The sequence below is a fragment of the Lathamus discolor genome, chromosome 3, assembly GCF_037157495.1.
Source record: "Lathamus discolor isolate bLatDis1 chromosome 3, bLatDis1.hap1, whole genome shotgun sequence".
Taxonomy (NCBI): Eukaryota; Metazoa; Chordata; class Aves; order Psittaciformes; family Psittacidae; genus Lathamus; species Lathamus discolor.
In genome coordinates, this window is record NC_088886.1 from 25300001 (window position 1) to 25321597 (window position 21597).

The 21597-nt window shown below is 44.1% G+C and overlaps 1 protein-coding gene across 3 annotated transcripts in view; it reads left to right on the plus strand.

Moving 5' to 3' along the window:
- The window catches only part of LOC136011806 (ral guanine nucleotide dissociation stimulator-like 1), a 60385-nt gene extending 39130 nt beyond the window's left edge, over positions 1-21255 (plus strand). For 2 of the 3 annotated variants that reach the window (XM_065674195.1, XM_065674197.1), the window contains 11 exons: positions 2118-2221; positions 3368-3452; positions 5765-5854; positions 9879-9965; positions 10692-10724; positions 12032-12153; positions 12970-13059; positions 15686-15890; positions 18095-18331; positions 19591-19705; positions 20370-21255. In XM_065674195.1, the coding sequence (XP_065530267.1) occupies positions 2118-2221; positions 3368-3452; positions 5765-5854; positions 9879-9965; positions 10692-10724; positions 12032-12153; positions 12970-13059; positions 15686-15890; positions 18095-18331; positions 19591-19705; positions 20370-20557 (1356 nt within the window). In that variant the 3' untranslated portion in view covers positions 20558-21255. The remainder of the gene's footprint in view (positions 1-2117; positions 2222-3367; positions 3453-5764; positions 5855-9878; positions 9966-10691; positions 10725-12031; positions 12154-12969; positions 13060-15685; positions 15891-18094; positions 18332-19590; positions 19706-20369) is intronic. The other variant, XM_065674196.1, reaches the window with a different exon arrangement.
- The last annotated feature ends 342 nt before the right edge of the window (positions 21256-21597 follow it).

The window sequence follows — 21597 nt, forward strand, 5'->3', positions numbered from 1 at the left end:
TTAGCCAAGCACATGAAAATGCATGTGCATGCTCTACAAAATAACTGTGTATATAGAACAGCTGGTTATATATAACATCTATACTTAGCTGCCCACTTCTGAAGCAACTTGCTTGCTTTTTGCATGCAAATTAGTATTTTGAATAGTTAGAAGCCTGAATTAGAAAATAAGCCACTCATTAGTGTGCAGTTACACAACTAACTGTAACTTAGCAGCATGGAGTTCCACATTTGTTCCTGTTAGTGACTTTTGGATCCAGTTTCTTGGTTTACAAGATAAACTGAGTAATTTCTCTAACTGCCAGCCCTCCAGACCTCTCCAGTCTACTCAGATATAAGCTTCCTGAGCAGAAGCAGCCGATCTCACTCACACAATATTTTCTTTAAAAATAAGTGAAATAATTAGGATCTTGTTATGCTTCATTTTTTTAAATCAAAGTTGCTTCTGCACAGGATTCTTTCTGATATTGCTCTTGTGAAAGGCACAGCATGAAACAATTACTCAAACCGGTCTTAAAAATACTTCTTCCATACAGATGAAAGCTTGCTGAAGTTTAGTCTGCAATCAGTTAAATTACTGAGAACACAAAATCCAATATTGAATTCCTAATGTGTTTTAAATTATGGAATAGGCAGCTAAGTCGAGATGATTCCAAATTGGATCTTCCAGTCCATACTCCTCTTGTATTTGGAATAAAAGAAATGCTGAAAATTTGTGCCGGTTCGTGTTCTTTCCAGCCTGAATTTCAAGTTGGACATAAAAAAAGGAGCTCATTCTTAAATGTGTCAATCTCTGAGGAAGAACTGTTATGTTGCTTCTTTGTCACCAGTCCATGCAAGAATAGCTTTCAGACCATGTGCGTCCTACCTCATGATCTTGAACTTGGCCTTTATGTAGCCAAATTGCATACCTACCTCAAGTGCTGTCTGCCCAGTCAGTCTTCTTAAGCCACACTATAAATGTGGCCTTCTAAGTTGCAGAAATACTTTTTTCTTTTCTTTCCCTTAGGTAAATAAATGGGAGTAAATGTACATGTCTTAATTGATCAGTCAGTCTAAATGCAACTCATGAACAGAGTTGCTGATATAGTAAGGTCTGACTTTTGTTTATGCTAAGGTTGCTTTACATTTGTTCGGTCCAATGAAGGAAACAAATCATGTCAATTTTCACTGTAAGGATCCTTTACATAATCAGCATTATCTGTGTTATAATCAACCCCATAAAAATTTGCAGAAGCAAGAATTGTAGTTTGAGTACGTTCTCATCTACATGCAACAGTCAAATTGGCAGGTGTTCTGTCTACTTAATGTGCATGCACAGTGTTTGTGAGAGCTTGTATTTGCAAGAGTTCCTTAAGTCATTGGTGCCCGTGCTCTAGTTCATGGGTCACCAACAGATTGCCAGGAAGGCACCAGTAGATTGCCTTGAAAAGTCCAAGGCCAGACTTTCTCCCTTCCCCTTGCTTCCATCTGCTTTACCAGGAATCTGCTAGGGTGTTAAGAATTAAGCTTTTCAGTATCCTTTTCCATCAAAGCTTTTGCCACAGAGAAGCTGCATAAGAGTTGTCAATGAACCAGCCTCTCAGCTAGCATTTGATCGCAACTCTGGAGAGGCTGGAAAGGTTTTTCTCTTTACTTGCGTATGTACTTGAATAACAGGCTATTCCTGTGCATGTCTTTATTTATAACTGACAGGTGGATGATTGAGGGTAATAGTCTAAATACCACATATGAAGAGGCAAAGCCTGCTTCTTCCCCTAAAGGGTAAAAGGGATTGGTAACTCTAAAGAGCTTTCTAAGAGGTGAACATTTGTGCTTTTTGGCTCTGCTTCATGGACTGGGTTCCCCTTTTATTGTTACTAGGAGAACTGAAAGCTGTAGCGCTAAAATATCACCATAAGTATATGCAAGTGAGGAAAACACTATTAAAGTACCAAGGCCTGAAAGTATTTTGTGGCTGGAGGAGGGAGTGATATTTTTGATGCCAAATATTTGCACTGCTGCCTGCTTAGATGTGAGAACGTGTAGCAAGCATGACACCAGTCAAACAGAAGAGCATAAATGTATTTGTAATGCTGAAATTTAATGCTCCCATGTTTCTAATGGCTTCTTTCACAGGAATGTAGGATCCTGAAGAATTTTTCCTCCTTAAGGGCCATCATTTCAGCACTGCAGTCCAACTCCATCTATCGGCTGAAGAAGACCTGGGCATGCGTTCCAAAGTAAGCCTCTCGCTCTGCTCCTATGGCCAGTCCCAAACAGAGGCAAAAAGCTCATTGTTCTTTCTTTTCATCTTGTTCCTATTCTGCTCCTTTGTGGACATCTGTTCTGTTAGAACTTCTCACTCCTGCGAGGCTCAGACCCCTTTTTTGGGTCTGATTGCTGTGAGCTCTCTTACATATTGAGGGGACAGCTTGCTCTTGGGGATACTGGGTCTGTTCTGTCCTTTATATCTTACTGGATCTTCCACAACCTCTTCCAAAAAGCTGTGCTACCAGCTACTTGACCAGAGCATACACACTGCTCTCAGACAGTCAGCAAAAGAGCCCCATGATACTTGTCTGTTATCTTCTCTCCCATGAAGTTGGAGGAGGTCCAGGTTGCTACAGCCCTCACTAATCCTCTCCTGGTCCTGACGTGTCCTTAAATATATCCCTAAACAGCAAAATCCAAACCTGTATTAAAGACAATACTTCATACATGGGAATACCTGGCATATTTACTGCATGCCAAAGAGACACCAGAAATCTCCTTGTAGGAAAGATGGTGTCATTCAGTTTGGGAGGAATCTGGTCATTCAGTTTGGGAGGAATAGATTTCTTTTCTTTGCCTTTGATAAACAAAGGAAGATGTCACTGCCAGGCAGCAGAGTTCTGCATTTCTCCTAGAGAGGTGGATCTTTTTTTCCATTGCCCTGTGTTGCTGTTCCTGGTCAAAATATTGCCATCTTGTAAACATAATGTTGGACAATAGAAAGGGACTTGTTCAATTAAAATGCTTCTAGCTTTATGGAGTGCATGGAATAGGGCAAAACCGAAGTATGTAGGATACCTTAGACAGCTGTTTTTCTGTCCCTTGTATCCGTTTACATCCTTTCTTGCAACAACCTCATAGTCTGCAGTGTAATTAAAAACCCTGCTCAGGGTCTGCATGTATATGGTATTTCTAAGTGATGCTGTCAAATAAGATCTACTTTACTGGGAGCACTAGGAAGGTTCATAGGAGTTGTGCAGCATCTCACTGGATGCAGTTTGGTTGTGTTAATCTTTTTATATGCCCAACTGTAAATGATTTGTGAGAAAAAAACAGTGATCTGATCTATTTAGAGTGCTTACTAATGACTCAAACTTTACTTTTTTCCTGTACAGGGACATAATGCTGATGTTTGAAGAGCTGGGTGATATCTTCTCAGACCATGACAATTATCTGACAATCAGGGAACTACTGATGAAGGTGAGAATTAGCTGAGTTGCAAGGCTTGTGAGCTCAGTTAAAGCTGAGGTTAATGTTTTTTCTAACCAGCTGCCAAGGCTCGTCTCTCCCTGAGCTGCTGTGTGTGGTGCTTCAGGGGAGACAGGTCCATGAAACGTGTGCTTTTCTGTTGGGCTCAGAGGTGATTTCATTGTTCCTGAAAAAAACCTACACTAGCATTACCCTGTTGAGCTTGGATACCCACAAGCAGCAGGCTGCAGCAGCACAGATTCAGTGGGGACTTGTTCACAAGACAGCAGGTCAGGATCGCTTGGAGCCCTTCAAGTTGAATGTCACACTGCTGTAGTTTGGTAAGGCTCCTTTGGGCATGGTGAAGTCTAGCTCCAGAATAGCTCTATGTGCTGTACTGCACCTGTGACAGCACTGGAGCCACAACCAGAGTGAAGAGGTGCTGTGTGGTATAGTTTTGCTGAAGCGGGTTACAGGTTCACGCTTTGGCTTTATGCTGCTCTGTCTAGAGAGATAAGCCTCTCGCTTGTGTACCTCTTAGCAGACCTGGAAAGGCTCAGGTTTGCCCTGGTGAGTGCAGTGCGGCTCCAGATGAGAATCTCAACTGGGCTGCACCACTGTGGTACTTTTGACTTCACTGGAGCACTGCCCCTCAGCTTCAGCCGAGGAATGAAAGCAAGGTGTTTATCCATCTATCCTGTAGCTTTCTCGGACCCAGAAAACGGGACAGGGAATTTTGAAGGAACAGGCTTCCTGCTGTTGTGTGTGGCCAGATGGACAGCAAAGCAGGCTCTCTCTGGAAGTTTGACTTGTATGCTCTCCTGGGTGAATCCCAAGTTCAGGAGCTTTAAAGGAGGGAGGAAGAACAGCAGGGAAAGTTTATATTCTGTAGAAAACTAAGGAATGCTTGCAGCAGTATTTTCTGTTTGCATAAAAATGTTTCCAGAACCTGGCTGATCAGTTTACTTTTTGGCAGTTGTATCCAGTCAATCTGATATTTGTACCTGACCCCCTTGCCTTGGTATCTGAAACACTGTGTTTTGCTCAGGAAGGATGGGTGAGCACATTCAAACCTGTCAATCTGCTTTGTTTACCATGAATTATCCACCTCTGTCACTAAGTTTTAAAGCAGGTGAGATATTTTGAAAGTAGTGAGAGGAGAAAAATTCCACAGAATAGCTAGAACCTCTCTCCTACTCCTTGTCTTGGACCGCTTTGTAACGACTGGAGTGTTCACGTCCACTGAATCCTTAAAGCCTTTGTTTCATTTTACTATAAATAATCTCTCTAGGGAAGCTGTGTTTGACCTTGCCTACCCATCCTCCAATTTAAATGAAGAGCAGACAAAATGCCATGAGACAGGTCGGCTGGCATGGAGAGAGAGCACTGTGTTCTCCCCAGACAACAGCTCTGCTGCAGGCTGCAATTTTAGCTTCTGCGCCTGCCTGCCGGCTGCTGCTAGAGAATCTTGAGTTTACCTTTTAAGTATCCTGAAGATACTGAAACAACACTTCTTGTTCACTTGCTCCTGTTTTTTAGCCAAGGAAGGAAATACAGTTTGAGTGATCTGTTCAGTAACCGACTGAGAGAACTAAGCATTGTAATGAGAGTCTCTTTACAAGTGCAGACTGTTGTTTTGTGCCTCTTAAAAGACACCGATAATGATTCATGCCCTATCTAACTTACCACTGGAAAAAAATAACAGTAACTCCCAGCACCCCTTATGGATCCAAGGAAATAAAGGCTACAGGTCTATTGTGAAATACCTCATACATTCATAAGAAAGCTTATATTGCGGAGATAAAAACCTATTACTTTAATTTCCTGTGTGTTTCTGGATTAGTAAATAAGCCACAGGGGGTAGTTGCCAGATCTCTATGTCAGGGCATAAGAAAAACAACAAAGCCTTACATACGGTAGAGATGTTTACTTGTAGTACTCCTGATTAGGAAATTCAACCAAAGTTCTGGGGTCAGGAGTTTCAGGATAGAGTTCAGAAAAGCGTCTAGACACCTGAAGTATATGTAAGCTGCTCTGATTTGAGCTCTTGGGAGATTTTCAACAGCACTTAGCTTTGGCCTGAGTAGAGCCATTTTGCAAAAAATTCCCTTATAGTCATCCTGTGGGATTTTGTCCAAAATTCCCAATCAGTGTATGAGCCCCAGAAAATTAGCGCACATACACACGTTTAGCTGGACAGCAAATGTTTTTGCTGGCCTGGCTTGCCTGGTTAAATGTATTTGCAATTGTTTTACACAAACGTAGTTGCCAGCTTACCGCTTAGCTACTCCGTTAATTGCCTTTAATTCCCTTTTAACTCACAGGAAGGAACATCCAAATTTGCGAATCTGGACAGCAGTGTGAAAGAAAATCAGAAAAGGACACAGAGGCGACTGCAACTTCAAAAAGATACGGTGTGTTTGGGGTCCTTTTTGACCTGGTAACATGATTAACCCTAATTGGTGAATTATAGAAGCAGCAAAACCTAGAAAAGTATTTAACAAAGTGAATGATCTATACTTAATACTCATGAAAGTGCCTCCTGTCAAGAAAAACAATCATATCAATGCTACTGATTAGCTGATACAAAGCAAGTGAACCAAAATGTTTAGACTGAGTATGCAGTCAAATTGTTTGTCCCTGTACGTATATGCCAGAAGCCGTACTGCCTTCATGCTGTGGATCGTAGTAAGCAGGTAATACTATGTGTGCGTACATGTAACGTGCAGAGAGAGAAAAAGAGATGATCCCACACATGCATCCATTTTTCTGGATATACAAACAATTACAAAGTGGGATTCATGCTGCACCCAGCTCAAGCTGTTGGGGCCTAAGCTGACCTGTCAAGCTGTGACAGGAATGGCTTTTAGTGCAACCCAGCTGTCCTTTTACTTCAGCATCACCCGCCTGTGTACTGAAATGCTGGAGGAAATGGATATGCAAAGCATCAGCATTGCCAATGCATTCAGTGATCTGATGCTGGGAATGCTCAAAGATTGCAGGATTTGGTGGATGTATGCAGGGGCCACTTTATGTTCCCTGGTGCCAGTCTTCCCCTGCAAGAGTTAAGTGGGTATATGGACTTGCTTTTCCCGTTCACACTTGAAAATGCTTAACATCCCAGCCTGTTCTTTGGGATGGACACTGAGCCAGGAGTTTGGCCTTAGTTTCAAGTTTTGAGATTTACTAAGCGTGTCATATAAAAAAAAGTAACAAATGATTGATGAATATAAACATGAGTTCCTAAGTTTCAACTCTCTTGTTTCTATCGTACAAGAAAGAATTCCATTAACTGTTCTTGTTAACCCTTAGAGAGAAACACGATGAAAGCCATGCAGTAAAATACATAATGTAAATACTGAAATTCTTGTGATAAAGAAAATCAGCTGTGGCCAGAACAGAAAGCTTTTCACTTTTAAACAAGCTAATGAATCTTCTGCCATACTAGCTTCAAAATTGCACAGACTTTTACAGAGATTGCTTTGTAAAACATACCTGGTTTCCAGTCTGGTGAAAATGGCTTTCGTCTCAAAGTTGGCAAAGATTTAAAAGGACAGGGGGAGAGAAATCTGGGATGCTTCTGGAGGCAAAAGTGCTGAATATGATATTCTGTCTATTTGTTTGGAAAAAAATATGGATCGTGTTGGATGGTGCAGACAAGCATTTTGTTCACAAGTTTAGAAACAGCCTGAACAGCAGCCCAGAAAGTCCAAAATTTAAGTAATTAAAATGCAGTGAGTGGCTGGGGAAGACGGTCATTTCTTGGAGGAAGAAAAACGGTGACTTGATTTGTCTTGACTGTCACATGGTGTAACATCATTAAGTAAATACCCACTGGAATGAAGCGGAGAAACTGCTTACATGGGCTAGCTAGGACCATTCCTCAGCTCTTTCTGTTGTAGTAGGCAACCAAGAGACCCTCTCCCTGGTGCTCTACGCTTCTTCCACAAGCAAATTTCCCTGGTGACCCACTGTTAGAAATCAGTGTATGGTGGCAATGCTGTAATTATAAAATCACATGGCAGTATTTGTAAGAAGATCCTGGGCTCCTTAGGATTTGACTTAAATGCTAAGATTGAAGAGGTCCTCAGGACAGTGAGAAGAGTGTGCAGCAAGCTCACTGCCTTGGACTTCAGGAGAGCAAGCTTTGGCCTCTTCAGGAACCTGCTTAGTAAGGTTCCATGGGATATAGCCCTAGAGGGCAGGGGGGCCCAAGACTGTTGGTTGATATTCAAGGATCACCTGCTACAAGCTCAGGAGTGCTGCATCCCGACTAGAAGGAAGTGCAGCAGGAGGGCCAGGAGACCTCCTTGGATGGATAAGAGGCTGCTGAGGAAAATTCAAAGGAAAAAAGAGGCTTATCAAAGGTGGAAGCAAGGACAGGCGGCCTGGGAAGAATACAGGGATGTTGTCCGGGAAGCTAGGGACCAGGTTAGGAAGGCTAAGGCCCAGTTAGAATTAAACTTGGCCAGGGATGTTAAGAATAACAGGAAGGGATTCTGCAGGTACGTAGCAAACAAAAAAAAGGCTAGGGACAACACAGCCCCCCTGAGGAAGCTATCAGGAGAACTGGCTGCCCTGGATTTGGAGAAGGCTGAGGTTCTGAATGACTTTGTCTCGGTCTTCACTGGCAAAGGCTCTGACTGCACCACCCAAGTCCTGGGAGGCAGACACAGGGACTGTGAGAATGAAGACCTTGGGCCCACTGTAGGAGAGTCATCAAGACCATCTTAGGAACCTGAACATGCACAAGTCCATGGGACCTGATGAAATCCATTTGCAGGCCCAGAAGGAGCTGGCAAATGAAGTTGCTAAGGCACTGGCCATTATATCTGAAAAATCATGGCAGTCAGGTGAAGTTCCCAACGACTGGAAAAAGGGAAATATAACCCCCATTATCAAGAAGGGGGAAATGGAAGACCCGAGGAATTACAGACCAGTCAGTCTCACCTCTGTGCCTGGCAAAATCTTGGAGCACATTCTCCTGGAAGGCATTCTAAGGCACATGAAAAACAACAAGGTGCTTGGTGACAGCCAGCATGGCCTCACTAAGGGGAAATCCTGCCTGACCAATTTGGTGGCCTTTTATGATGGCGCTACAGAACTGATGGACAGGGGTAGAGCAGTTGATGTCATCTACCTGGACTTGTGCAAAGCGTTTGACACTGTCCCACACGACATCCTTCTCTCTAAATTGGAGAGATATCAATTTGATGGATGGACCACCCGGTGGATAAAGAACTGGCTGGCTGGCCGCACACAAAGAGTTGTGGTCAATGGCTCAATGTCTGGCTGGAGACCGGTAACGAGTGGTGTCGCTCAGGGATCGGTGTTGGGACCGGTCTTGCTTAACATCTTTGTCGCAGACATGGACAGTGGGATTGAGTGCGCCCTCAGCAAGTTTGCTGATGACACCAAGCTGTGTGGTTTGGTTGATATGCTGGAGGGAAGGGATGCCATCCAGAGGGACCTCGACACGCTTGTGAGGTGTTCTGATGCCAACCTTATGAAGTTCAACCATGACAAGTGCAAGGTCCTACACCTGGGTCGGAGCAATCCCAGGCACAGCTACAGGTTGGGCAAAGAAGAGATTCAGAGCGGCCCTGCAGAGAAGGACTTGGGGGTGCTGGTCGATGAGAAAATGAACATGAGCTGGCAGTGTGTTCTTGCAGCCCAGAAAGTCAACCGTATCCTGGGCTGCATCAAAAGGAGCGTGACCAGCAGGTTGAAGGAAGTGATCCTGCCCCTCTACTCTGCTCTCGTGAGGTCTGTGTAGAGTTCTGGTGTCCTGAACACAAAAAGGACATGGAACTGTTGGAACAAGTCCAGAGGAGGGCCACAAGGATGATCAGGGGACTGGAGCACCTCCCATATGAAGACAGGCTGAGCAAGTTGGGTCTGTTCAGGCTGGAGAAGAGAAGGCTGCGTAGAGACCTCATAGGAGCCTTCCACTATCTGAAGGGGTCCTATAGGGATGCTGGGGAGGGACTCTTCATCAGGGATTGTAGTGATAGGACAAGGGGTAATGGGTTGAAACTTAAACAGGGGAAGTTTAGGTTGGATATAAGGAAGAAGTTCTTTACTGTAAGGGTGGTGATTCACAGGAACTGGTTGCCCAAGGAAGTTGTGAGTGCTCCATCCCTGGCAGTGTTCAAGGCCAGGCTGGACAGAGCCTTGGGTGAGATGGTTTCGTGTGAGTTGTCCCTGCCCATGGCAGGGGGGTTGGAACCAGGTGATCTTAAGGTTCTTTCCAACACTAACTGTTCTATGATTCTATAAATTCTGGATTAGATACTGAGGAATACATGTAATGAAAGAAAACATAATTTGTAAGACCACTGTTTAAGCAGAGTACTTCATTTTTTTATACAGGAGCATTCTAGCATTTTAATTATTACCACTTGTCAGTCAATCCAGCTTTGCTCTGATCATTTGCAGGGAGTAATGCAAGGCACGGTTCCTTACCTTGGGACCTTCCTCACTGATCTCATCATGCTTGACACAGCCCTTCCGGACTATGTTGAGGTAATTTGGCGTGATTTTTTGAATCCTCCCTGCCTTCCCACCACCGTGTGTGTCTGTTCCCCTATCTTCTACTGGGAAGGAGTATGCAGCTTTATTAGCAACAAGAATCTTGAGTGCAGGTATCTCAAATGAAAAGCTTAGCATTGTATTTTGTCTTGGTTTCCTAGGTTAGAAAGGATGAAGATGGTAGGTTTTCCATTTTTCTGTTTTATTTTCTGAAAACATTTTAGGTATAATGATTTCTGTGAATAACTGGTAAAATACACAGAATGACAAATTCAGCTCTTCAGACCGATCAGTGAAGTGCTTCAGTATTGACTCAGACTTGTCACTCTTGGCAGTTCCCTTCTGTCCATGCTTTGTGTTCAGTTGGTGAACTCACTGAGGAACACTGCTAAACTGAAAGCCCAGCCAAAAGCCAAGTTTGTTTCTTGCATTCAAAATCCTGCTAGTGTTCTTCAGACCTGATCTCAATACAGCTTCTAGGAGCACTCTTGTGCTTTTCCTTTTGGGCAGACTGCCATTTAGGCCATGAGGACAGATATCCTTTGGAGACTCAGATGAGTGTTGTGGTTTATACCAGATCTGAAAACAGCTATTTTTTGAAGGTGCTTACTCAGGGCAGGTCTGTGCTTTACATAAACTTTGCTACTTCTTCCTGTTTGTGACGAAATTCAACTGAGCGTGTGCTCTTCTACTCTGATCCCTTCTCTTTCCTCCTAACAGGGTGGCCTGATAAATTTTGAGAAGAGACGAAGGGTAAGCTGAACATTCTGTGATTTTAAGTTTAGTGAGGCCTCTTCTAGAGTGAGGCCGTTTGTCTTTGCTCAGGCATATACAACAGCTGTTAATTTTATTCAAGTTCATGAGAAAAGAATCGATCCTAGAAATGCTGTGAGCCTCTGCCAAACTCTGTGTGTGGGGATGGTGCAGGAAGAGAACCTATTTTTTAGATGTGAGCAACAGGGGAAGAGGAGCTCAGGCCACTTACTTCCATGGGATTTACATCTGTGGCATAAGACTATGCGTTGAATAAGACCTGGTGGCATGAGAACTTTGCATTCCAGAAGATACAGTTTGTAAATATCTTCCTTCTGCTGCAGTTAACTATTTGTAGGTAAAAGGCTGCAGAGAATGAACTAGGTACATAGGACTGAGAAATAAATGCTGTCTTTCCTTTCAGCCTGATCCTTGTTGGTCAGATAGATAATGCTATGTAGGAGTAAAGGTACTAAGGCTGCATTTGTCTAAAGTAAGTCCCGCCAAATCTCCCTTCTGGGGTCTGAAAGGAGACTTGGATTTGGCTGTGATGGAGCCATTTCCTTCCCTTAACTGCTTCAGTTCTACAGGCCACTTCTTGGACTTGCCTTGTATGTACAGCTAAATAGCTCAGGATGCTAATAATGCAATACAGGTGCTTCTCCACGGCCATCAGTCCAGCTTCATACAAACCAGTGCCAAAGCTTCCCTCTGAACCATGATGAATACTCAGCTCCGTACCTACATCCTGATTCTATAGCCTCCTCTAACACAAGGCAGTTTTAAGGATTATTTTGGCAAAGTGTGTATGCACATTCTAGTCACCTGTATTAAGGGTGGCATTTTACGTTCCTCTGGTGCAAGTTTGAGCGCACAACGTGCAAAGTTGAGGAGGATCAGATTCTGCTTTCATCCCAGGCACCCCTAATTATTACCCTTGCTTGGTGCCTGAGAACCACTTAAGTTCAGAATATGATTCTTCTCTCAGAGCTGGTCTGGCTAGCACAGGGGTGAGAGGGTAGGTTAGGCTGAAGGTTTTATGACCTTTGCTACTCTTGTTCCTAGAGGAACAACCAGCAGTGCTGCTGTTTGGTGGGTTTGCACCAGCATTACACTTCAGTTGGTACTTAAGAAAGGACTTCACTGTTTGAAAAACTGGTTCTTGAAATTGTCACTCATCTGAAACTGAACTTCAGGTCAAACTAAATTTGTCCTGGCGCTTTTGGTCTGTATGTTTATTACATGAATGAATTTTGCTTTATCTTGTTTTCTACTTAGAATTTATTTTTGATTATGTATTTTCTTAGGAATTTGAAGTAATTGCCCAAATAAAGCTCCTACAATCAGCATGTAACAGCTACTGCATGGCACCAGACCAAAAATTCATCCAGTGGTTCAGAAGACAGCAGCATTTAACTGACAAGGAGAGGTAGGTTAAGTCCTGCTGGCGAAGCAGGCTTTTCTTACTCCGCACCCACCTGCAAATAGGTTATGTCAGCCTTTAGTTATCCTCCTAAAGGGGCTTGTATATACTGCTGCTCTGGGAGAGTGAAAATACATCTGCTTTCTGCTAAGCAGCTGTAGAAAACCAGTTGAACACTTAGCAGGGTTTAGTTTTGAAATCGGATATCAGACCTGACTTTGAAGTATGATAGTCTGTTGGGTCTAGGCTGTCTGTATGCCCAGACGTGTGCTCAGACGTTGATCCTGGGAGATGTCAAGATGCAGTCACTGAGCCTTCAGCTGGTGGATGCAGGCAGCAGGTAGCCACAGCCACGCAGAGCTCACTGAATGCTTGCCAGATAAATGTCTCCCCAGGCATTTGGGGTGGGTTTTGCAGCCCTGCTGAATTCTATGGTCCTGCACGTGCTGCTAGGCCAATCTGAGACAATTTACTTATGCATTTTAATATCTCCATTATGTAGATGAATACCCCTCTGCTGCACTAAGAGTGTAAACGCAGATACATGCTGCATTGTACTGAATCATACTAAAAAACTATGTCAGCTTATCCATGATGAACATAATCCAAAAAATGCACTAGTTGTTAAAACTATTCTAAAGAAGTGAAATATCCCCTTCACTGTGGTAAAATGAACACACAGCTATGTTCCTCTCTGTGGAATTGCAGCCTGTGAAGTAGGAATACCTGAAGGTTTCTCAAATTTCTTGAATATTGCTACTTTGAGATCTCTGACTAATAGTCTTGCCTGTAAAAATTAACTCAGTGGCTTCTGTTCTGCAGTTACGACCTTTCACGTGAGGTTGAAGCAGCTGCTGACACCAGCACCACATCACCAAAATCTCGGAAAAGCATGGTGAAGAGGTTCAGCCTGTGAGTATAACGGAGGAAAGGGCATTTGGTATTTGATCTATTCAGGCTTATATTAACACAAGTAGTACTCATTTCACCAGCTGAAAAACCTGGCTGGGGATCCAGAGCACTGAATTGCTTCAAGAAGACACCATCAGCTAGAAATGCAAACTTCTGAAGCTCTCTCTGTCTACTGTTATAAGTAATCATGAGGATTATTAATGACAAAAGAGATTAGAAACAAGCAAGCCTTTCTAAGCTGTCAGAAAAAGGAACAATTTTAGTGCTAGTTTATAAATTCAATATGTATTGTGTAATAACTTCCCTGAATGCAGTAGCAAAACAAAGTAAAGGAGAATGAAGTCTGGCCTATTATTAGTCTAGTTTGCTATACACATGCAAAAAATTCCTTGCAGGGTTTTAATATGAAAACTGAGGTTATCAAAAAGGCATTTGATAAGGGAAACAATCTGCCTAACTACCTTTAAATTAAAGAAGGAAAAAAAAACCATGGGAATGTGGTCCGATTTTGTCTTATACCACAGAGATTCAAGCAGAAGATGGGTGGAGAATGGGGGCATACAGCTCAACAGACATGGGAAACAATAGACTAGCAAGAATTCAGGGAAAGCTGCAGGGAGTGAAAGCAAAGACCAAGGACTGACGTAAAAATATCTTCAGGGTGAGAAATTTGAACTTGATGTGAGAGGACATATGAAGGGACTCCCGTATATCAGCGGCATAATCAAGATGAGGGGGAAAACGATGAAGTTGACTGCACTACCATCTCTTAACTGTCCTTTCCTGCTTGACTCTTGTACATAGTTTCCTCAGAACAGTCAGTTGCAGTTCACTTCATATCAGTGCTACTGCAGGTTAGGGTCTGAAAGAAGAATAGATGTTTTCAATCTAGAGTTTTGAGTTCTGATACACAAAAAAAAATCCAGGAAGCTGTTCAGAAAGTGTTTCAATGAGTCAGTCTGAGTTGGTGATAGGACGATGTGACCTTTGAAGATGACGGTGCCTGTCATTTGGGTCTCCCTTCGCCTGTGCCTAAACTGTGCACAGGAGGTGTTGCTGGAGAGCATAGGCTTTATTCTTTCGTTTCTGATTGTGTTTCAGTGTTGTGTTGTCATTTACCGTACTGTGTTTGTTTGCACTGTGCAGTCTTTGTCTAAAGAGTTGTTTCATCTGCACGCTGAATGTGTTTTCATGCAAATCAATACTGTAGAAAAGGCTGGTATAATTCATCCCAGGAACAGCGAGTGACACCTCTCTAAATTGTCTTAAACCATTAACTGCATGCCAACTAGCATCTAATTCACCTTGTTTCTCTACTTAACATATTATACAAGTTTGTTTCCTTTGACACTCCTTTAAATTTATTTGAGCTGCATTTAGAAATGAGTCTCAGAGAGAATGAGCAAGCCTGTAATTTACACTTTCTTCAGACTCTTAGAGAAACTGGTAGCTGTGGCTCCTTTATTAAGTGAAAAATTTGCAGCAGGGATGAATTTGCCTTTTGAAACCTTTGCCTTGTGTATGGCCATGCATCACCTTTCATGCATGTCGTGGTTTAAACAAAGTCAGCCGTAAATCACGCAGTCGTTCACTCACTCCTCCCCTTCTTGCCCTCCCCCTGCTCCTGGAGGGACAGAGAGGAGAATCGAAAAGAATGCAACTCCCACGGGTTGAGATAAGAACAGTTTAGTAACTAAGGTATAACACAAAACACTACTGCTACCACGAGTAATAATAATGCTAAAGGAAATAACAAGGGAAGAGAATACAACACCTCAGCAGCAGTCAACTGATAACTCACCCAACCCCACCCGGCCGAGCACCGACCCATACCTCGTCCAACCCTGCAGTCCCAGCCCTTCCGGGTAACTCCCGGTTACATCCTGGGCATGACGTGCTGTGGTATGGAATACCTCTTTGGTCAGTTTGGGTCAGGTGTCCTGTCTCTGCTTCTTCCCGGCTTCCCCTCCTCCCTGGCAGAGCATGAGGCTCACAAAGTCCTTGGTCAGACTAAAACATGTGAGCGGTAACTAAAAACATCGGTATTATCAGTGCTGTTCCCAGGCCAAAAGTCAAAACACAGCGCTGCACCAGCTACCAAGAAGGAGAAAAACAACTGCTGCTGCTGAACCCAAGATAGTGCACTGTTTCACTCACTCATGGTGACTGAGTAGGTCTTGAGCTGCCTTGTGTATGCAGTCCTGGCCTGCTGTCAGGGTGTGACAGTAGTGCAGGACTGCATAAGGTGGAGCCAGCTGCCATGCCTCGAACTTGCCCCTCATCCCGTGTTTTGTGAACACATCGGATTTACCATCAATCATTTCCTAGCAAATGAGTCTGAAAATCTAACAGTCCAAAGAGGAGCCTTGTTTGTGACACTGGGACATTAGCTATGATTTTGGCCTTGCAGCTGGTGGGTGTGCTAGGTCAAGAAGGTATTATGTTAGTGTATAACAAGCTCTCTTGACAAACTGTCTAAACAACATAGAGGAAATGAAAACAACAGGACAATGGAGGTAGGAAACCAAAACAATACATAGGACTTTTGAACCAAGTGACAGCTTTGCTTAGCCCAGCTCTGTCATGCTTTCACTTACTGGCTTTTATGCTTTGTTTTCTATACCAGACTGTTTCTAGGCTCTGAGATGATTGCCCATAGCACACCCATCAAAGAGCAGCCCAAATCTACCCCAGGTGGGAGCTCTGGTGAAAGCACAGACTCGGCCACTGTTTCATCATGTGAGTTTAACCACTCTGAAGCTGAAGACGTCTGCATCGGTCCTGTAGACACTCCTGACACTCTTGACACTCCTCATGAGTCTCAGAAAAAGGTACAGTCTGGGCCTGTTGCCAGCAACATATATATATAAAAAAATTATAAATTCTTTCCTGTTAGGGTGGTGAGACACTGGAATGGGTTGCCCAGGGAGGTTGTGAGTGCTCCATCCCTGGCAGTGTTCAAGGCCAGGTTGGATGAGGCCTTGTGTGGGATGGTTTAGTGTGAGGTGTCCTTGCCCATGGCAGGGGGGTTGGAACTAGATGATCTTGAGGTCCTTTCCAACCCTAACTATTCTATGATTCTAAATATGTATAAACATATATAAATAGCATGTAAGAGGCTGTTGACACACAGGCAGGCCCTAGACGCTTTCCCAAGCCTGTTGGTCTTGGCTAGAGCATTGCTTTGAGTGGAATGGAGAGACTCTGGAAATAGATGTGTAAAAATGGAAGCAATGCAGTCAGGATTTTTGCACAATCCTTTCCGTGTTGCTCAGATACGAGGCAGACTGAAGTTCTCCTTCCCTGAAACCTCATGTTCTTGTGCTTGGCAGTGTTCTTCGCTTGGGTAAGACCATAGAGAAGCACAAGATGAATTTTTCTTTCAGTCTCTAACTCTCCATTTTGAGAGGGATGGGGCAGGTTAGTGACAGTTCTGTCTTCTAGCCTGGAGTGAAGAGCCTGAGCATCGCACTCGCTTATGCCACATTAGCAGTAAAATGGACAAGAGGATTTATAAGTCCCCACAAACAAAACCAAATGAAACAGGAGATGGGATCAGCTGAAGAGTAGTAAGATCAACAGCCAGTCATTGTCTCCTTGAATATCTCAGGGTTGATGACTTACTCTGCTGTCAGGAGCCTGCTTTTGTGTCCATCCTCAACCAGCTGTAGCTGGAAAAGGAAGTTCGGCTTCAGCAGCAGCTGTGTGCTCACAAAGCTCAGCTGCAGTAAGGCTGTGCCTCCACTCTGGGAAAGGTGTCTTCTAGGTGTGGAAGCATGTGTGCATTGGTAATGGCCTAACCCCGGGGAAGACAGAGCAGCTGCAGTTGCCCACGTGACAGGCAGGTACGGTCAGGGTTGACTAATAACCCTGTGGGTTTGACCTCCTATGAGCTGCCCCTGCCAAAATGAACGCCTTGCCTTGACTCAGGTTAATTTCACTTGGAAAGTCAGTATCCAGCATGGAGCTGCTGCACCTCCTCCTGCACACCAGCTCACTCTTAGCACATGCAGCCAGTGTCTTACACAAAGTAACTGAACCAGGGCGCCTGGAATCCATCCCATTTTGCAGAGAAGGCAAAGCCCTGCACCCTGGCAGCTGGGACACGCAACGGCAAAATCAGTGTGAGGCTGAAGCTGTGTTTGTGCTGAGAGCAGATAGGTGGGGTGTGCGCTGTGACCATCCAGAGACAAACTATACAGACAGGAAAATGGCAGAAGGGACCTGATAGGGGGAGCCACACACACACTGCCCTTTTGAACTAAATTCTGTTAACTGTATTGTTGAAGCCCTTTTCAGGGATGTTTTCTTGAAGAGAGTTATTTTGGGTTTAACTGATGGGTATTTTAAATTACATTGTACTAAATGTTCTTAAATCGAATTAAGCAAAAATCCCAAGCACTGGCATCCATAATTTTTTTAAACTGTTTAGCTGGAACAGTTGCTAATGATGGTTTTGATAAGCAAGTTGGGAAACGGAAGATCCTCTCAGCAGTTCTTGAACAAGGCCAAGAAAGAGAATGGCCAAGCCCTGAGAAAGGTGGGAGGAAGGAAGGAAGGAAAGAATAAGAAAGGAAGGGGGCAAATTTCACTAAGGAGAGACTATTCAAGGAGAAATGGCAGACAGGGAGATGTGCGTGCATCTTCACTCCTGTAAAGGCTACAACCTGGCGCAGGAGCAGTGATGCCCGTGACTCCCTCTGTTCTTTCCCAGCCGGGGTTGCCTACAACCTGATTCTGTTTATCTGCTGCCACCTCCTGGCCTGCTCCAGAGCCACCTCTGGGAGGCAAGAGCAAGCGCTGCACGGTGGGCAGCGCACCGAATTGGAAATCAGTTTTCATGAAAATGGTGAAAAGAATCAAACGAAGTTCACTTTTTCTGAGGCAAGGAATACCACTGCCAGTCTGCTGGGCAGAGTGCAGATGACTGAGGTTTTCTATATGCCTTCTGCTTTCTCAAGTTCTTTCTCCAGAATTACTCATGCAGACAGAAAAGATTTCCGGCTTGTGACAGTGTTTTTCTTTCTTTGTGTAGCTCTCTGACTCCTCCACCTCCAGTTCCATCAGCTACTCTATGGATGCATCTCCCTTGGGGGTGGCATCTGTAATCTCAGCTCCTGCCGTGCTGTTCTCCAGTGACAAGTGCTCTAACTCTGTGACACCCATTACTTCAAAAGAACTGTCTCCTGTTTACAACCAGCAGAACAAAGATATGTGCATCATCCGAATCAGCACAGAAGACAACAATGGCAATATGTACAAGAGTATCCTGGTGAGTGGTGTGGAACAGCAAAATGCTGTTAGTGTAGATGATGTCCTCATCCAGGGCTTAAACAAATGGTGCTTTTAGTTCTTAAAGCACCTGTTCACCGAGCTGACTAATCAAACCTGCCTTGCAAGGGAAAATTACAAACATTACAATTTAAAATATGTGGAGCATAGTATGAGAATTTTGGAAATAGCATCTTTGTGGAAGTTACGGTCTGGAAATTAAAGCTTGTGCTTTATCAACAAGTTCAAACTGAAGCATTCTGATCAAGGATTGGCTTTGAGGCTCCTGCCTTTCTGCAAGTGCTAGATGCTTTAGCTCTGAATTTGTGTGAGAGTTTTGACACAAGGCACCACGTGCCAAGCTGCTCCCCAGCTTTCCCTAGGAGATGGTTTCTGGAAATAGGGGGCTGTACACAGGGAAGCTGACAAGCCCTTTAATTACTCATCTTCTCTCTGTGGCAAAGGTTGCCAGACGAGCAGCAACCAGTGTTTCCATTGTGGAAAGGTGCTTCCCTTGATGCTGGTTCCACAGAAGGGCTCTAGCAGTGGTGGGCCAGTTGCATGCAGGTCTGTGTGGGACCACGGGCAACGTGACTCGCCTGTACTGTACACGATCTCTGAAGTTAATCCTGATGGACACTCAGCTGCTGAACAAATGCTTTTGGTCACCTGTGGCATGTGGGAGGGATGTAACAAACACAGAGGGATCGTTCTTAGCACTTTTTAGCTACCTTACAATTTTAATGGTCTGATGTCTCCAAATTGCGGAGGTGGTCCCCGCTAGCCTGACAGATATGGTTACTGGCAAGACCAATCTTCCTTCTGACTGCATAAGCTTCTGAAGGGAGCCCAGTGTCTGATCGGGATGCACAGTGCTTCCACAGCAGACAATAAACACAGTCAACAGGCCAAAAATCTTTGCAGGATGTCAAAGAAAGTATTTAGGACAGGAGACTGCAGATTAATTGATGGCACAGCTATTTAAGTGGACTTTTTATGGCTAGGTGAGAGCAGCATCTCATCTCTCAACGAGTTTGCTCTGTGATTAACTACTGCTTCTTCTAATAGAGTATCTGTCACCTTGAACTAAAACCACCAAATGTCAGTACCTAGTACCTTGTTACTGACCTATCATTTTTTCAGTTCTCTGAAGTGTTTCCTAAGACCAAGCAGTTTGCAGAAAGGCAGGCCTTTGCTAATTGCCAAATTGTTATATAGCATGGACAAGCAGAAGTTCTAATTGCAATTCTGTCTTTTCAGCTAACTAACCAAGACAAAACTCCTGCTGTTCTCCAGAGAGCTCTGTTAAAGCATAACCTGGAATCTGATGCAGCTGAGGACTATGAGCTTGTACAGGTCATCTCTGAGGATAAAGGTGGGGAATGAGAACTCTGCTACTGCTCGAAAGGTTCTGCTGGATTTTGAAGGAAAGAGCAAAATGTGAAGCAATGTTAGAAATGCCATGGAATGTCACAGCTGGCAGTGAGACTAATTGCCAGGGATACACAGGGATGATTTATTATGACAGCCAGCACATTGTTTCAAATAGGCAGAGCACACTTGTGGGTTGCCAGGTAAACGTTTGTATGTGCACTGTGACAGCAGAGCTCTTGACTGAATGGCAGCTGCTCTCTGTCCCTGAGCACAGCCAGCCACCAGGGTCAGGTGGCAGAGTGCAAACTCCCCAGCGATCAGGGCAGGCCCAGATCCTACCGATGTTATCAGGACATGCAAACAGAGGAGCTCTGAGTACAGTGTCCTCTTGGAGTGGCTGCCGGGTCCTCTGCCAGGCTGGCCATAGCCTGGATTTGTCCTCCATCTCCTGTCCTCTGCAACCCTGCTCCCCTTCTTTGTGGGGCAGCTGCTGTGGGTGCCACCTGATGCAGCTCTGGCTGAAGAGGCACAGCAGAACAAGAAATGGGGCCCAGTACTACCTGGCTATGTACACTCAATCTTTTCACCTGGTCCCTGTTCTCTTGCAGCTTTCCTTCTATGTGCAATACTACAAATCAACACTTGCTCTGGTTCCTCTTTTGCAGAGCTGGTGATCCCGGACAACGCCAATGTGTTTTACGCCATGAACAGCCACGTGAACTTCGATTTTATCCTGCGGAAAAAAGCTTCGGTCGACGTGGATTTGAAAATGAGGAGCCACTGCAATCTAACACTCCCGAGAACTGCCAAACGGGGGTGTTGGAGCAATAGGCTCAGTAAAATTACACTGTGAGGGAGGCAAGGCCACAGGGAGAGCTGGCTGAGGCTTCTCCCTTTGCTACCATCCAGTATTACAGAAAAACAGCAGATGGATTTCTCAGTATTCAACTTTGAAAACAGAAGACCTACAGCCAGCGAGGTGTCTTTTCTCCCTTGCAGCCTTATATGGACAGACAGATGTGGATTTACAGGACACTAGGGACTGGAATTTTTTGTTGTTGTTTCGTTTTGCACATTAGCCAGGGAAGGTGAGAGCCCCAGTTAAAGGGGAAAACAGGACTGCAACGTTGGTCTAAGGAACATGACACAAACCAACTCTTTTTGTGAGAAAGCATTTTACTTTGTGCCAGTATTACGCAGAAGAAGGTCTAAACTTATTTTTATAAAATTGGAGAAGAAAAGTCTCAGTACAGCTGTGCCGGAACTAAGGAGGAGGTCCCAGCCAGCCTCCAGCTGACTGATGGGAGCACTAATTTGCAGAAGGTGTGGCTGAGCTGAGTGCCAGTGGCAGTTGCTGCCTCCAGGAGGCATTTGAATTTAGGAAAAATCAGGATGGGTACTCATCACTGGGGACAGCAGAAACTGCAAGCATGTGTATTGCTCTCTCACACAGCTGGCACACTTCTGTTTGCACTTGTTCGGCACCAGAAAATTGCCTATTTTGGGTTTTTTTTTTCCCCAAAGAATTTTAATAAAACAGACTGCACTTGCTTTTGGGTGAATGTCATAGTTTGTTCATGAACGAGGCAAACAAATGCTGCTTGTCGGGATTTAGGTCTTGTCTTAATGCCACTGCAGGGTGGTTATCCTTTTACTTTGCTAACCCACTGAACAGAAATCAATGCCTTTTGCATGTACCCTTAAATGACTGATGTACCTCTTTTTTAATGTGCAATCACTCTTCAAGAGCAAAACTTTTAACTCACATTTTCATTCATGAGGGGACAGTACATGACCTTTTATTTTAGAAGTGAGTATTGAGATAGCCAGGTTTTAAGCATTACCCCAGCCAGTGATTTTTATATACTTGTAGCATTATTATGCGTAATCTAC